Raw genomic sequence first — 18,178 nt, 5'->3', positions numbered from 1 at the left:
TCAGCTTGATATATGGAAAGAATCTGACACGGTGCTCAGAAAACAGTAAGAGGGAAATGACGTTAGTGATTTCACCATCATCTCTTCTGCGCTCCTCTTACTCATCATCGCCGTCATCAACATTCTGTAAGTTCACTTTAGCTACTAGCTTTGTGCCGATAGATAACTCTGACTTCCTACTAGCACTCAGGGATGTACTGAGAATGCTTTCTTCGTTATCTCTCATAAAGGAGTTCTATTATGAAAAAAACTTCTCATCTATAAATGTGGTTATCTCTTTAATACATTCTGGAAATGCCAGAATTAAACAGTTAAAAAAATCATTCTCATTAAACACAAAGGAAATCAAACAACACAGGAGACATTATTGCATATTTAAAGCTAATAACAGGAACTGCTTGTGAATGAAACAATGAAGTCTGAGTTCAATAAGGGGACTAGAAATCAGAGGTTGTATTTGAAAAAGCTCCACTCCTTAGGTACATTAGTCCCTGCTTTATTATCCATCTTAAAGACAGTATAAGAAGCCCAAATAGAAACCTTGTCCTCTCAGTCAATGGTGAAGCCAGGGGTTATTGTCTACAAGAACACAAATTTCCACATGATTAAAAAACTTTTAAACAGTAAACTTTTGAACCAATATATAATCACACTATAATTTTGCTTCAATGATTCCAGAGGCCTTGTATAATTTAATTCCTTTTTGCCCAACGCAATGGTGTATCATTTTACAGATAAAGATAATAAAATTTAGAGGGTTTTCTTTTTTGTTGATTTTGTTAAAAATCATATGTGTACTTGGATAAACAAGGTTTCATTTAACAAAGGTCAGTGTTAAAGTTATATTTTCTAAAGCTGCTTCTCTTTTTAATTTTAGTATTTAGCATTCAAATATAAAGTCTTGATTTCTTTTTTTTTTTTTCTTTTGGTTTTTTGAGACAGGGTTTCTCTGTGGTTTTGGAGCCTGTCCTGGAACTAGCTCTTGTAGACCAGGCTGGTCTCGAACTCACAGAGATCCGCCTGCCTCTGCCTCCCGAGTGCTGGGATTAAAGGCGTGCGCCACCACCGCCCGGCATAAAGTCTTGATTTCTTTGAAGAATTCAGGTAGAAAATCAATTCAACACGTTCAGGTTTTCAAGGTGTTCAAAATAGGTTACTAACTACACATTTCAAAGTAGCTATGTAATATGTATATAAATTCCATCAAAACTATGTGATAAGTACCGAAATGTCTCAGTCAGATAAAGTGCCAGCACCCATGTAAAACAGCTGTGTGCCAGTAACCTTAGCACTGGGGAGGCATAGATAAGGAGATCTCTGGCCAGTTACCAGAGCTTATCAGTGTGCTACAGTTTCAGTGAGAGACCCTGATTCAAAATAAGATGAAGAGCAACTAAGGAAGATATGTGCCTGATGCCTGTGGAGCCAGAAGAGGGTGTCAGATAACCTGGAACTGGAGTTTACAGATGATTGTGAGCTGCCATGTAATTGCTGGGAATGAACCCAGGTCCTTTGGAAAAACAGCCAGTGCTCTTAAGAACTGAGTTCTTTCTGTAGCCTCCTAGATTGTCTTTTGATATGATCTAAAACTTTTGCCATATATAAAAACAGGACGCAAGCATTTTTCCCAGTCTCACACTATACTAGTGATCAAAGGCACATTTGTACAACAGTCTACAGTGTTGAGGAAGTTACTATACTTGATTTAGTTACAGCTTCTTAGTAATGGCTCAGAATCAATCTGCCTTAATAAACCAACAGGCACAACCTTTTTCCCTGGGTAGATTCTTATTTCTCAAATCACTGTCTTAATTTCATTTATAGCTATGTCTTTCTTATGTAATTAATTTTTCCACCCCAAGTTTTATGTATGTTAACTATCTTTGAAGGAAAATAGTAAGTAAATGTGCTCCTCTTTAAAGGGAAGAACAAAAGGGGAAGCAGGCAGGCCACATCTACTAAAGGATGGAGATCAATATAGTATTTTGATTAGGGGCTGATAAAATGCTTTAGTGTTAAGGGTTACTGCTACAAAGCCTGAGGACCTGAGTTTAAGGTCTGAGTCTCACAACTCTCATTTATTATCTTCTGACCTAGACACTTAAGTACACACATAATAAATAAATGTAATACAGTATCAAAATATTCTGGTTGGGTTAGAAATATAGTTCAGTAGCAGAATGCTTGCTTAGCAGGCATGATACCCTGTTTTTCATCTCTAGTACTGCCAAAGGTGGAGGGAGGCAACGTTTGATTTAATGTTACATCCAATAAATGATAAAACATATCATAAACCTTATCAAAGAATTGAGTGGCAGCAAATCTTCCAGGTTTGTATTAAAAGTCTCAGAACATCACACATCATAGTGCACTTTCTACTTCAAATAATACCTATGGAGGAATTAAGGTAATCTCATACGATGGAAGGGCAGTTTTCAATCTATGGTACCTATTTGGACAGAAAAACATCTAGCTTAGATAACAAGTGGCATTTGTATCTTAAATTCTAGAGTTACAACAGCCCTCGCTTTAGGTCAGTGCTAACATCTGTAAGCCACTCAATTATTAGCACTATCCTTCAACGCTTAAGTCAGTTTAAACAAAGAAACAAACAAAACTGAACTCCCTATGTACATGGAGCTGGCCTTACAGTGCTCCCCTTTATTAGCCTCCTAAGAGTTGAGATTGAAGTGTGAGTCACTGGGGCTAGAGCGATAGCTTAGTGGTTAAGGGTTCTGGCTATGTTTCCCAATGACCTGAGTTCAATTCCCAGCTTGTATGTGGTTACTCACAGTTCTCTGTGATGCCTTCTTTTGGCCTTGTTGAGAAGAGCACACTCTGTGGTACATAGACAAACATGTAGGTAAAACAGCTATCACATAAAATAGAACGTGTGAGCAATTACCACACCAGCTACTTTATTTTTTTCTTTATTTTTTTTTTTGTTTTTGTTTTTTTTTTTTTTCTTTTTTCGAGACAGGGTTTCTCTGTGGTTTTGGAGCCTGTCCTGGAACTAGCTCTGGTAGACCAGGCTGGTCTCGAACTCACAGAGATCCGCCTGCCTCTGCCTCCCGAGTGCTGGGATTAAAGGCGTGCGCCACCACCACCCTGCCACACCAGCTACTTTAGTATTTCTAGGGATCGGAAAGTTGACTGCAAATAACTACTTTATCTCCCTTTATTCTTGTTTCTTAACTCTGATTCTAATCATCACTCTGGGACTGGAGGCTAAAAATAGTTCCCAGGCTTGGGTTCTGTTTCAGTAATTTTCCAGTTAAAAGCCCTACCTTCCCTTTCTCCTCCTTTTTGTTTTAAGCAATAGACTTTTATTTTTCAACTTGAACTCATTTTAGACTTACAGAAATGTTGCAAAAGTAGTACACAGAGCTTCCATTTATTTCTCATTCCATTATTTCTCCCTTATTAGTATTTTATATAATTTTAATTATAAAAGCCAGTAAATTAGCATAATAATTTTACCTAAAAATCTAAACAACACTTAGTAATCTTATCTAAAGACATTACTCAAATTTAAGTGTTTCCTTTAGGTCCCTACCTATTCAAGACTCATCAGGAACCCCACAGAGTACATTTCTCTTTAGTCTCCTTTCATCTATAAGGGACTTTTAGTCATTTTACACAACTCTGATGTTTTCAAATATTGACTACTTATTTTGCTGAATGTCTCTCAGTTTGGGTTTGTCTGATGATCTGAGACCTTTTCTTGGGATGAATACCATAAAAACAGTGTTGTGTTCTTGAGGAGTCATGCCATAGGTCTCAATGTTAGTATATCTTGCTATTGATGAGACTGATCTGCTTTGTTTGGTTGAAGTTAAGACTCTGCAACTGTAAAGTTGTTTTTTTGTGGTTAAAAATATCTTAGAAGAAAGTCTTTTGAAATTATGCAAGTCCCATTGCTCTCTAAATACTTACCCATTAACTTTGCTATCTACCAGTGGATCTCTTCTGCAGCAATGATTAGTATGATGCTAAAGGAATTTCAATTTCTCTTCTATATTTGTTATTTGGAACCCCTCTGGAATGAAGAACTGTCCTTCTGAATAGAGTTATGTTGCAATTAATTATTTTAGGCTGAAGCATAAACTATACATATATGTAATTACATAAAATCATATACTAATGTGTGTATGAATGTAAAGTTGGAGAAGTAAAGATGTTTAATAACCTTTAACCTTTTCAGTGCTGGGTATTGAACTCAGGGCCCTGTGTATGAAAGTAAGCATTCTATTGCTGACCTACATCTCTTGCTCTCATGTGATTTCTCCTCTCTGCCAGGACAATACCAGTCCTGACTGGCTTGGAACTTCTGGCTTGGAACTCCTGAGCCTCCTATCTCAGCCTCCTGAGTGCTAGAATTAGAGTACACCAACATCTTCAGCCCATGCGAAGCTTTTTAATGAGGTCGTTTGGATTTTACTAAAGTGCAACAAGAGAAAGGCTATTTGGTTTCAGTATAGGGAAGAGTTTGGACTTCTTTATTCATTTAACACCAATTTATATGCTAAACCCTTGTATAAGAGCTGGGGATATAGTAGCTAACACTTAAGCACTGACCTATTCTAGTGCAAGATGCAGATTAAAAACAACAAACAGCGAACACTGAAGTTGACAAAAATACAACAAGATTGTTTTTCCTATATTTGTATCCAGAATGTAGATGAAATCCGGGTCAGTGTTAATTTGAGAAGACAAAATTCTTAGACACATGAAAACATTATTTATAGGTTACTTGCTGCTTGACTTGGATTTCGTTTGTTCTCATGGTTTTAAGAACACCTACACCAATACTAATTAAACTTCATGACACTGCCTTGCATATATTCCCTGACTCCGCTCACCCTTCCCTATGTGTTGTGCCTAACATGTCCATATTAGGTTCAACAAACTTAATGTTACCAGATTGCCAAAATGATGGCTGCTTTTGCTTTTAGCAACATCACTTCTGAAAACTAAGATCACTAGACATTTTTCTTACATAGTACAGGAATGGCAAGAACGACACAGAGTTCTTGCTTACATAAAAATTCTTCTTTGGTGAAAAAAACCCAGTTTTTGATTCCTTATTACACATCTTAGAAGTAATAGGTTTCTTTATTATTTGATTTCATATGCATTATCTTCTTAAAGATTAAACATTTACATGAGAAGAGCTGATAGTCATACAGAAACTTTTTTTGGGAAAATTATAGCTCATCAAAATCAGAGAAGGTGAAAATTTCCATCCTAGCTTTCTTACTTTGAAGGCATATTCAACGACTGGGAGAGTTTCTAAAAGAATACACAGCAAAGATCCTTCTTGTCACTGGCAAAGCAGTAGTGGTTAAAGGCACCAGTTCTTGAGCACCTGTTCCATCTTTTACAGAATTAAGACAATGATAATAGCCTTACAGAGGCACACACGCTATGAATCCTAGCTCTGTTACCTATTAACAGCATAGCTTTGGAAAAAGAATCACTGGACCCAGCATTTCCCATGTATAAAATGGAGATAATAATGACTACCATATAGTGTTAGAATACTATGAGATTAAGGAAAAGCAAACAAAACAAAATCTCAAATAGTTCGGTCTCCACACTTATCACAGTTTTACTAAACAGATGCCAATGTGTTGCTGCCCTATTAACCCATCCTATATTAAATTCTATGCATATGACTACATCATAGTAATAAGCATAAAAAATGGAAAACTCACCTTTTTCTAGGTAAATTTATATACACAAGAAAAAAACCTGAATGAATTTCGGTGCCTCTCCACTGAATATCCTTAGAACATAGCCATGCTTAACTGGAGATACAACTGACAGACTGACAGGTGCTGATCTAGCAAAAGCTGTTACAATCCAAGTGGAAAGTGTCTCTTCAGTGTACAAGACGGTTTTAAAGCTGACCAACTCTTCAGTGTCTCCCACTAATTAGCACAAGAAACAGCAAGGACACTATGAACTACCAGTGGCAATTACTGATATAGAGGAACTGACATCAAGGACTCTCAAATCAAGAGGCTCTTGATATCTTTTTTTAAATACTGACTTGAGAATCTCATTTAAAAGTCAGATGTCCACTTACTGGTTGGTTATGGTGAGAAGCAAGGCTGCTGGCTTCTGCTCTGTGCTCCCACAGCACAAGCTTCTATAGCCGAACTGTAGCGTGGCACAATTACTAGGATAATACTCATTTTTCAACTAGGAGCCATTTCTTTTACAATGTTTAGCATAAACTTAAACATGCTGAATCCTCACATGCAAAATGTATTTTTACGTTGTTCTTAGAATTCTAAAATTTCTGAACTTAATGTAAATAGCCACCAATTTCCAACTTAAACAATATTTAACATTTTTGAATATTAAACATAAACAGCAAATGTAAGGGCAAACTTATTATACAATATTTAATAAAACATTAAAAACAGTCCATCTCAAGGAATAAACAGACTCATTTATATTTTGTTTAAAGGTGACCCAATCATGAAATTTAGAATGTGATCACTACTCCAGAAAGGATAAATAGTCATTAATAACCTATTATACTTAAAACTTTTCAAATATAGGAAATAAGTAACTTGTGATTTCTTTCCTTGGTGAAAGAGGGAATAAGCTGTAACAAAGCAGACAGATAGAATATCTTTTATCTTCTTAGCACCTACCACCATCTGATGTATTATGTGTTTATTTGAGTATTGTCTTTCTCCCACCACAAGAATGTAGGCTACACAGTGCAGATCATTTGTGTTGTGTGACTCATTTCTGAATTGCTGGACATTTTAGGCAAATAACTGGATGCAATGCTGGGATCTCTTCAACATTCATCTATTTCTGCACTTATTTACATTATTCTTTTTTTTTTTTTTTTTTTTTTTTTTGTTTTTTGTTTTTCGAGACAGGGTTTCTCTGTAGCGTTGGAGCCTGTCCTGGAACTCCCTTTGTAGACCAGGCTGGCCTCGAACTCATAGAGATCCGCCTGCCTCTGCCTCCCAAGTGCTGGGATTAAAGGCGTGCGCCACCACCGCCCGGCTTCATTTAGTCTCCGCTCAATTTCCTAGAAGCCCCGTTATCTCATCCTCCTAAGTGCTGAGACTAAGAGCCACCATGCCTTGCTTAGAACGGATTTCTATGAAGAAATCTGAAACTGGTAGTATTACCATCTGTGAAACTTCAGAAAAGCACAAGAATTAAAAGTACCAGGTACTTTGAAGGATGAAGGTTGGGAAAGGAACAGAAACCAGAATTCCCTACCCAGGTGATCACCTTTTCAGCATCTAGAGAAGAGATGTTTATTGACTAGAGACACTGGGAGAATCTAAGCTTAGCTATACCAAAAACAGCAAATAGAGGCTGGATGCAGAACTGAAAAAAAAAAGGGCCTTCAGTAAAATTTGCATAATGACGACTAAAACCTCAGCAGTATTTTAACCAGCTCTAGAACACTGGCATGCAGTATATATATTCTCTAGGTTAAAGGCTGGAGAATTCTTTGTGAAAGGATGTGAACAATTTAAGAAAGAAATCCCCTAAAATGTATGGACACCAATTTCTGGGTATTTCCAATAAAGAATGAATCATCTAAATGCCTTTTGTAAACTCAAGCAAAGTTAGTCACATGAGTTCTCTCTTTCTCTCTCTCCTCAACATACTCTCCCGGCCTCCCTGTCCCCTCCACTCCCAGGAGGGAAGAGGGAGGAAGAGGAGAGAAAGACAGAGGGAGAGAGGAAGAGGGACAGACAGAGAGACAGAGAACACTAGAGGAATAAAATTTTAAAATGCTTTATAAACAAGGGGACCAACTGTAGAAAAAGAGTCATTTAATATTAAAACTATGATAGCCAAAAAGTATTTTTGCTTTCTTTCTTTCTTTCTTTCTTTCTTTCTTTCTTTCTTTCTTTCTTTCTTTCTTTCTTTCTTTCTTTCTTTTTTTTTAAATGAAAAGGTTGAAGATAATGCTGAAGACTGGGGATGTACAGTTTCTGGGGGTTGATTGGCTGGGTAAAGAGAAGTCAACTGATAGTTTTGAGCATTATTTGTTTTTCTTGTGCATATGCTATTTTGAGAAAGACAGGAAATTTAAATTAAAAATATTATGGATTCTGGGCAGTAGTGGTGCAGTACTTTAGTCCCAGCACTCAGGAGGCAGAGGCAGGCGGATCTCTATGAGTTTGAGGCCAGCCTGATCGACAAGAGTCAGTTCCAGGACAGCTCCAAAGCTACAGAGAAACCCTGTCTCAAAACACACACACACACACACACACACACACACACACACACACACACACACACACACACACGACTACATGGTATAGCAGGAAGAACTATGAACCAGTAATAAGAACGCAAACTGCTGTTTATTTACATGGTGACTTTGACTAAACCGGCTAACACCCTTACCTACCTCATCAGAAGACTCTGCTTCTAGGTCTTGAAGGCTCTCATCCCATCATGGTGACTTTGGCTAAGCCAGCTAACACCCCCCTAACTCATCAGAAGACTCTGTTTCTAGGTCTTGAAGGCTCTCATCCCATCACAGTATTTTTTTTTTTTTTATAGGAACAGAAAAACAAAAACAAAGGAAAAAGAGAAACTTTTCTTCATGTTCTCACGGACACTTTTACATATTTTTGCTAAGAATCTCCCCACCTTTGCTTTATTGCTAAAATGGAACTAGCAGGCTCCCGGTTTGGGAATCCTATTGTACCTGTGAGGCAAGTCTTCGCATGGCCTCCTCCTGCCGTCTGCGCATTTCTGGAGTTCCTGGGCAGCTTCCACTGGTAATAGATGAATGGGCTGAAGGTGGCTGGGTGAGCGGTAGTTCTCTGTTGGCATCTACATCTGAATTAAGAAGATGAGATGTTTAATCAGAGAATCATAAAACTCTAGACTGGTGGCTTTCAATCTTCCTAATACTGTGACCTTTAATAATGTTCCTAATGTGGTGTTGACGACCAACCATAAAATTATTTTGTCCCTATTTTATGGCTGTAATTTTGCTGTTATGAATCATAATGTAAATATCTGATATGCAGGATATCTGGTATGCTGGTCACGGACCTACAAGTTGAGAACCACTGCTCTAGACTAAAGGCATATTAAATTCCTTTAATATGTTGTTCCTTTAATAAATTATTCTATGACCAAGCAATTCCATTCCTAACTATATACCCAAGTGAAGTAAAAAACACACATCTAAATAGAAACTTGCACATCAATGTCCAGAGAGGAAAAATTTATAGCTGATAGAAAATCAACTATACAAGTCAGATGTACATCAATTAATGAATGGATAAACACAATGAACTGTTTGCTACTTGAAGAAAGTGAAATACATACACATGCTGCAACATACATGATACCACATCAGCCCCCCCAAATCTCCAGTATGTGCTTCTATTTATAAAAAATATTCATTCAGATGGGGAATCCATACCAAAAGGTAAAGTAGGGGTGTTCCGGGGTAGGAGATGGGGAGTTTAAAGGAAAGTAGGGATTTACTGCTGAGAAATACAAGTTTCTTTTAGTAGGATCAACTGTTCTAAAATTAGGTTGTGGTGACTGTGATACAGTATTTGGATATATTAAAAATGCAGAACTGAAATTTTCACTTTATTCTGAGATAGAGCATTACTATTTGGGCAGATTTCTTTATGTTTAGGCTCCTATAGAACTCAACAGCACCCGTCCTGCTTCAGCTCCCTGTGCCCTGGAATTACAGGTATGCTACACTACTCTCATTTTATTTATTCATCATTATTATTCAATTGTTTCATTTATTGATCTATTTATTTAAGACCGATACTTACTTTGTTGCTCAGATGATGACACACTATGCTCACTTTATCTGTCTGTCTGTGGCTGATCCTTACATTGCTGTCAGACTGGCCTCAAACTCTTCCTTGATCTTCCTGCTCTGTCTCCTGAGTGCTGGGATTATTCGTGTACACCATGCCCAGCTAGGAATTGAGCATTTTAAGTGGGTAAAATAATATTAAAAAAGAGAAGAAACTTTAGAATTTTTAACTGGTTCTTGCTAGTTTTAAGACTATCTTTGGATTAAACAAAGAAACCAGACTTCTGAGTCACAGAACTGGAATATGACATACCAGGGCTGTTTAAAACATGGTACTGTGTTATGATGCCACTGGAAACTACATGAAAACTAAGCTTCAAGTGGTGTAAGTAATAAAGTATTAGAAAATTAAAAAGGGAAAATTCATTATTAGAAATGACAGAAAAAAACAGGAAAGAAAATATTTTGAAAACAAGAATCAACAAAACAAAACAAAACAAAATTGAAGTTACTGGGTGGCCAACAGCTATGAGAAAGAATAGAAGAAAGTAGTATCATTTAACTTTGCACCAGTAAAAGTGAATTTGGATGTCCTCCACTCTACTGTCATGGAATAGAACTGTTGGTTACCCTGCAACACCTGCAGGGGTGAGGGAACAAGAGACGGCAGTGAAGCGGGTCTGAAGAAGTGAGTGTGACACTTGGAGTTCAAGTTTAGTGACTATCACATTTGCTGATTCACTCCTGTCCATGGCTCTATGTCCCCTTGTTTGGAACTTGGTTTTTGAGTAATTACTATCTAAATACTCTGTCCTCTGGCTATTCTCCTTTTTGTTTGGTGGCTTACTTTCTGTTTGGCATGCAGAGAACAGTAGAAATAGAAGTTAATGGATAAGTCAGTGTACTCAGCAAACTAGCAAAATAGATTTCTTAACCGAGCAGAGTAGGGATTACTTAACTGAGCAGCTGTTTGGCGACTGTTGACAAATGTCAGGTCCAGGTAACTGCATTGGGACCTCCAGTGGCAGGAAAATACATTCTGTATTAGGCAGAACTTCCCTACCCACCACACTGAGTGAGCTTGTAGTGGACACAATAATGTCTGAATTACGCAACACTCTATTTTCACAAAATGTTTTTGTTCTTTGTGTGTGCTGGGGGAGAATGATGAAGGCAGAGAATGATGGTGGTGTTGTATCTGTGAAAGTGGGCGGGAAGCAGGATGACAGGCTAGTGTCTGCCTTGACAGCTTTTCCCTACCTTCTAAGGGAAATGACAAGGAGGGGGCAGGCTGTGGAACTGAATGTGGGGGAAAGAGAGCTATGCAGTAAAGTACCTCAGGCTAAACTGCTCACATCTTTTGCAGCAGTACTGCTCAGTGTGGAGGAGGCAGAAGAAAGAACAACAGATGACACACAGATAAGTCAAAAGCTCTATAACTTCCTAGTTTTTCATTATTACTATAACTGAATCATAGCATCACTGCCCGAGGGTTCAAAAAGCCAGTGGGATTCCAAATAAACCTACACAAGTTTAATGTATGCTAAACTATAGAAAATTAGGCCAAGCCTCTGACATTATTCTTATTCCTTAACTTCTGCTGCTTCAGGTAATATTTTTATATTGCTAGCTCATATGGTAACAGATTTATGCTGAAGAATAGCTTGCAGGCTGGAGAGACGGGTAGGTGGTTAAGAGCACTTGTTGCTTTTGCAAAGGACTCAGGACCCAGAAACAATCTAACTCCCACATGACAGTTTACAGTCATATGTAACTCCAGTTTCAGGAAATGTGATTTCCTCATCTGACCTCTGTAGATACAAAATACACATGTGGTGCACACACATACTTGTTGTAGGCAAATCATACATAAAATGTAGAAATCTTATTTTTCCAGTTACAAAATAAAATAAAATTAAAACAGCTTGTATCCTATCAGTCCATTATATTTGACTCTTCTTTAAGAACAGGTTATGTGAGGATGGTAGAGGCAAAAGGTAGTCTAAATACCAACAGATTACAAAAACAAATATTTTTCATAAAGCAGTGTGAGTTCTGTATAGCTCCGACAGAGATAGCAGCATCTACTTTATTTCTCCTACTGTTTTCAAGTCTTGAAAGTTAATAAGAGTCAGATCTACAGCACTAACAGTGGAGATGATTTTATAAATGGGGAGTGTTTTATTGTTTCTGGAGATTCCCAAGAGATAAAAGGCAACAGTTATTAGAGAATAATAATAAACTACCTTTGAAAAATCTGCTTTGGAGAGTATATAGACCGTTTTCTATTTACTCTTGTTCTTCCTGGTTGATGTGTGAACCCCAGATACTTTGCTTGTAGACAACGCAGCTATCCTTGGCTTTGGGATTTATCTTCTGTTAGGCATGATTCTGCCACTACTATCTGCCACACTGATACACTGAAGAGCCAGAGAAAGTGTTAGCCAGTCAGTTTTCTTAAATAGCTGAACTCCTGGGCTACTCAGATAAGCAGTGGTATGGTGTGGTAGATATGTAAGCACTTGAAGGAAACACTGGAATAGGTGTGGAAATTCACTTCTGACCATGAAGGCATGTTCTTTGAGTCAACATTTCAGCACAGAAGCTATTTTTAAGGCTCCTCTACTTCATTATCACTGTTATTTGCCGTGGAAAGGCCTGAACTCCATTTCAGGCATGCTGAGCAAGTACTCTGTCACTGAGCTACATCGCTATTCCTCAAAGCAGCTCTCAACAATCAGCTAGTCATACTTCTTCGGGTGCAAGTGACAAAACTGAGATCCAAAGAATTAATGCACATTTACAGTCACAAAGTACCATATAGTCAATTTGAATGCTGCAGCACAATCCCAAATTCTGGATTCCCAAATTCATTTGGGAACATGAGTAAGGTATTCCTCTAAGATAAGAGTTTACCGTATAATCTTACTTAGTAAGTTTTCTGTTTAGATACCAGGTCTTTTTACATGTTAGGAATTCTTACGTGTACCAGAGATAATCATCTCTTTGATATAGGAACTGCTAAGCAATTTTAAATGTTAAAAATGTTTGGATGTATTCAGTGAGTTTCTAGACCCTGTGACTACTACAGTCTCACACAAATCATTTCCAGTGTGGTTTTTTTTTTTTTTTTTTTTTTTTGGTTTTTCGAGACAGGGTTTCTCTGTGGTTTTTGGAGCCTGTCCTGGAACTAGCTCTTGTAGACCAGGCTGGTCTCGAACTCACAGAAATCCGCCTGCCTCTGCCTCCCGAGTGCTGGGATTAAAGGCATGCGCCACCATCGCCTGGCTTTTTTCTGAATTAATGGTCTTCACATGGTTCAGGTTTCACAGATTAGGAATAAAAGGATATATGCTCTAATATAAAAATGTCAGAAAATATTTTAGGGACATAAAGTGGGATTCTTTTTTCCTTTTTTAGGAAGGAATACGTACGTTTGGGGGAGGCGTGTGGGCTATCAGAGGCGATCTGTCTCATCCGTGTACCATGGCAGCTGAGGGCCACCAGTCTGGAGATGATGGCAGTTTTTCCAAACCCAATGTTTCCCATGATCACTACTCCTTGGTTCACATTGGCATTTGAACTCTGAAGCTGAACATCGATCTCATGGAATACCCAATCTCGGCCAACGAACACTGACTCTGTGGTGATGCTGGGCACTTCAAAGAGCAGGGGCTTCAGGGAGATATCTGGAGGTCTATAAGGTGCAAAGCGAACTGGAAGGAACAAAAAGACATGGCATAACTTAGTTTAAACTGTCATTATTGAGAGAAATAGAGGTGGGGAAACAGTTTAAGATTATTAGAGTTGCAGTATGATGGTGTTAGGGCTTTTCTGGAATAACAAAACTCTGAAAGTTGGCTACACAAATAAACAATGCAGGTATGTTAGAGCTATTAAGACACTCCACAGGGCAGATCATACATACAAAATGGTAAAACACAAATGATTCATTTACAACATCAAGAAAATCAGGGCAGTCTTAAAAAAATTGTTAAACAATAGTAAAGTCCCCCACACCAGGAATCAACAGGGATGCAAGAATAGCGAAAAGATCCTAAAGAGTGCTTCTGGACTTGGGGAGGTGATCTTTTAGTGCTGGATGTGGGGAAAGGCAGAGGTGGAGTTCCTCAGGAGGAACCTGGGCAACCCAATAGCTCTTTACTAACCACTAAGAATACATTTCAGCATTTAGTAACCAATATGGTTGAACCAGTATGTAATTTGAAAATCATTCCTGTCGAAAAGCAATGCAAAGTAAACAGGCTTGCTTACTTCTTAAAAACAAAGAAAGAAAAATAAAAACTGAAAAGACAATGAGAACAGTTCCTTAGTTCATGACTTTGTTTTTAATCTAACATTTACTACATTAGTCCTCTTATACCTGCCACATTTTCTTATTACAGATGATGTATTCAGGCGAAACACTTACTCCTCTGACAGTTTAAATTGTCACTCATTTGATATACTTACTTTATTTTACTAATATGAGGTCTGTTGCGGAGTTACTGAGCTTGTTCTACACAAGTCAGTTTCTGTGCTCATGCTACACTCATTTAGTTATTATGTGATAATAAAGTCTACCAATTTTTTTAGATTAAAAAATATCCAAAGCTATACAGAGAAACCCTGGGTCAAAAACCCAAAAGCATGGCCAGGTGGTGGTAGACTTTAATCTCAGTGCTCGGAGGCAGAGGCAGGCGAATCACAAGTTCAAGGCTAGTCTGGACTACAGAGTGAGTTCCAGGACAGCAAAGGACTACACAGAGAAACCCTGTCTCAAAAAACTAACCAAAACAAAAACAAAACAAAACCAAACCCAAAAAACCCCCCAAAATTAAAACTAAAATAAAGAAAAAACAAACAAAAAGCTCCAAAAATAATTCTAGAACAAATTTGAAGTTTATTATATAGTTTTGTCCACTTCATTTATTCAGTTATGACTGTTACCAGAAATATTTCATTCAAACTTTTCACTAGAAGATTTAATTTTTAAGAATTAAAAATTTATGTATATATAAATGCATATAAATAAATATGTAGATAAATAAATATAAACTCATGTTGGTGTGTGTGTGTGTACTTGCATGAGATTATGTACCACATGTAGAAGTGCCCTCAGAGGCCAGAAAGTGTTAGATCCCTGGAGCCGTAGTTAAAGGCAGCTGTGAGCTGCCTGATGCGAGAACTGGTAACTGAACCTGCATTTTCTGCAAAAGCAGTAAGCACCCTTAACCGCCAAGTCTTATCTTTAGCCCCTAGAGTCCATTTTGTTATTAACATAATCATAATACACCCTCATAAAACAGAGGTAAAGAATTTGTTTTAGCAGATTATACATTATATATTTGAAAATCATGCTTAAGTTTTAGTGTTATCTAGAAACCGCAGATAAATGATGGAAAAGTGGCTTAGTAATTAAGAGTGCCTGCTATTCTTTCAGGGGTCTTGGGTTTAGTTCCCAGCATGTGGCAGCTCACAACTGCCTATAACTCCAGTTCCAGGAGATCTGAGTTCCTTTTCTGGCCTCTGTGAGCACCTGTATGCAAGTATTACACCCCCCCACACACACACCTTAAAAAACACAGATAATAGCTGGGTAGAGATGACACATGCCTTTAATCACAGCATTCGTGAGGCAGAGGCAGGCAGTTCTCTGAGTTTGAGACTAGTGTGGTCTACAGAGTGTCAGGACAGGCTCCAAACCCACAGAAAAACCCTGTCTCAAAAAAAAAAAAAATAACAACAACAACAAAAAGAACAGAAACCAAACCAACTAAAACCCCAGAAAATTCACAGAATAATGTAAAAAGCAAACATTTAAAAAATTTTTCTCTTTGAAGTGGGGCATGGTGGAAGGTAGCAGAGATTTTTGTGAGTTCAAGGCCAATGTGGTTTACACAGTGAATTCTAAGACAGCCAAGGCTATATAGTGAAATCTTGTCTTATAACAAACAAATGAACAAAAAAATACAAACTAAAACAAATAATACACACCATTAGAAAAAATGTGGTTTTAGAACATGATAATATTAAAAATAATTTTTTTTGAAAAATTAGAGTTCTCAGATGAGGACCTAACTTTAGATCCCCAACATCCACGTAAAGTTGGATGCTGTGGCATGCTTCTATAACCTCAGAGCTGGGGAAAGAAGGCAAGTGGATCCTTGAGGCTAGCTGGTTAGTCAGTTTAGATAAACTGATGAACTCTAGATTCAGTGAGAGGTGTTGCCTAAAACAGAACAAAACAAGTGGAGAGTGCTTCAGGAAGATGTGTGGTACTGACTTCTGACTTCCACATGTATGTGCACACATCTACCCCCAAACATGGACACTTTAAAAAGGCTAAAAATAAATGGTTATTTTCTACTTTGGTAGAAGAAGAAAAAAATATTTCATCGGAATTACTGATTTCCTTCATATGGTATGATGAAACTAAATTAAACAATCAAATAATCAGTGACTTTAACAAGCAAGTTTATACTTTTGAGTACTTTTCTCCAGTAATCAATATATATATACAAATGGAAACTACATATTGATTTTATATCATTTTAGCTGTAGATTGTAAATCCCTAGTCAAAAAAATTGAAATCTGAAACGCCCCAAAACTTTATATGGTCCTAAGCATTTTGGATAAGGTATACTCCAGCTGCATTAGAGAATGTAAAGTTGGCTCTTTCTGCCAGGACGGCCTGACTGTCAGGTGAGCAGATGATTTACATCTCCCCACGGGCAGTGGCTCACTGAAGTGGATCTAACACAAGCATAACATCGCTGAAGAAAGGTAGTCATCTTCAAGACTTCTCACTGCTGCAGAAGTCCTGGAAAATGCTAAGAATGGAGGGGATGTAATTGTAAAGGGAAAACAAATCTTGAGATTTTCTAGTTTCAACTCTAAGGGCTTATGGAAGTGAGAAGAACCCAAATCTTGGTGCAAAATAAGATTTTATTACCATGTAGAAACAGTTTTCTTACTTTAACATCCTTTCTTCTAAATGTGAATTGAAGACAAAGTCTCAACATGTAGGGAGAAAGAATTAGAATTTGAGCTACATTGGAGCATGCACAAATTTCAATTTTAACTGAAGTGAACAAAACCATCTACTGAATTAATCTGTATAGAAAAATCCTAACTGTACCACATTCTGTAGTGATTATGTGGCAGTTTTATACCTATTCAAGCACTGTACTGAGTTTGAATTCTACAGCGCATCAAAATCTAATAAATCTTACACTTGTTTTCTTGATGTGATACAGGCCACTGGGAAGAGAATATGTATAGGATTAGGTGTGAATTTCTAAGACAGGCGGCTGAAAATTACCACTATATTATATCAAGGACAGAGATGCTTATATGAGCTGCCATAAGTACTTGCTCACACTGGAAAAGGCAGGAGGCTGAAAAGGAGTTCACAAGATCTGCATGAACAAAGCAGAGGTGGTAAATGGGCACCTTTCTCACTTGGTATTTATGGCTCTGACTGAGTCTGCAATGACTAGTGCTGGCACCGGACCGGTCTGATGACAAAAGTACCACATAGCTCTTTACACAGGAGTCTCCAGTGGCTCTCTGCACCTTTTCATGGCCTGCAAGGGTCTGGATGGTCTTCCAGTCCCCACCTGCTGTTCTGACTATGTCCGGTTCACCTAGTAAGTTTTTCATTCTTCAGGTTTCACCTTAAATGTTACTTTGTCACAGAGGCTTACTTTGATAACTTTGTAGTCTTTGTTCCTCTACCACCATCATTTTCTTTATGCAAAGGCTTGTTTCTATCAGTGAATTATCAAAATACCATTTTTACTTCCTTTTCTCACACTGTATTCTAATGCAGCAGTTTATTTTTGTTTGCTGTTTCCTTATTTATTCTCATTTCCTTAATTACAGTATAAGCTCCGTGGAGGCAGGAGCCACCACTATTATCAACAGCATATACAGAATCTGAGGTCACAGTAAAGCATCAGGAAATGCTTTCTGAACAAATGAACACTGGAAAGGGGAACCACTCCAGGGAATTTTATGGAAAGATTTCACATTTCAGGAGGGGAGATCAGTATTTTGTCACTGCACTGGAGCCCACATATGCCTCCAGAATGTAATTAAAATCAAAGTTCCTGTTATTTAAAAATCGAACTTGCCCTAACAATCTCAGCCTGTCTCAGAAATCTTGAATATTTTCCATTGGAAAGACTTCTTATTCCAGTCATCTCTGCTGACTTCTAAGTGTTCCCACTTCCCTCCCTCAGGTTCTCCCTGTGATCTTTAGTTTTGGATCTGGCTTCCCTAACTTCACTTACTGCCTCAGGCTTCTCAAACCGAATATTCTTTCAGACCAATTTTTATTACAATGATTACATTATTCTTTTTAATATCTTCAG

At 37.7% G+C, this 18,178-nt stretch overlaps 1 protein-coding gene across 6 annotated transcripts in view; it reads right to left on the bottom strand.

Moving 5' to 3' along the window:
• Positions 1-18,178, bottom strand: part of Tanc2 (tetratricopeptide repeat, ankyrin repeat and coiled-coil containing 2) — a 312,553-nt gene that overhangs the window by 82,672 nt on the left and 211,703 nt on the right. For all 6 annotated transcript variants that reach the window (XM_057773318.1, XM_057773320.1, XM_057773321.1 and 3 more), the window contains 2 exons: positions 13,234-13,515; positions 8,711-8,844 (listed from right to left, as the gene is read on the bottom strand). In XM_057773318.1, the coding sequence (XP_057629301.1) occupies positions 8,711-8,844; positions 13,234-13,515 (416 nt within the window). The remainder of the gene's footprint in view (positions 1-8,710; positions 8,845-13,233; positions 13,516-18,178) is intronic.

Source organism: Chionomys nivalis, chromosome 7, assembly GCF_950005125.1.
Source record: "Chionomys nivalis chromosome 7, mChiNiv1.1, whole genome shotgun sequence".
NCBI classification, from domain to species: Eukaryota; Metazoa; Chordata; class Mammalia; order Rodentia; family Cricetidae; genus Chionomys; species Chionomys nivalis.
This window is presented reverse-complemented; position numbering and strand designations above follow the sequence as displayed.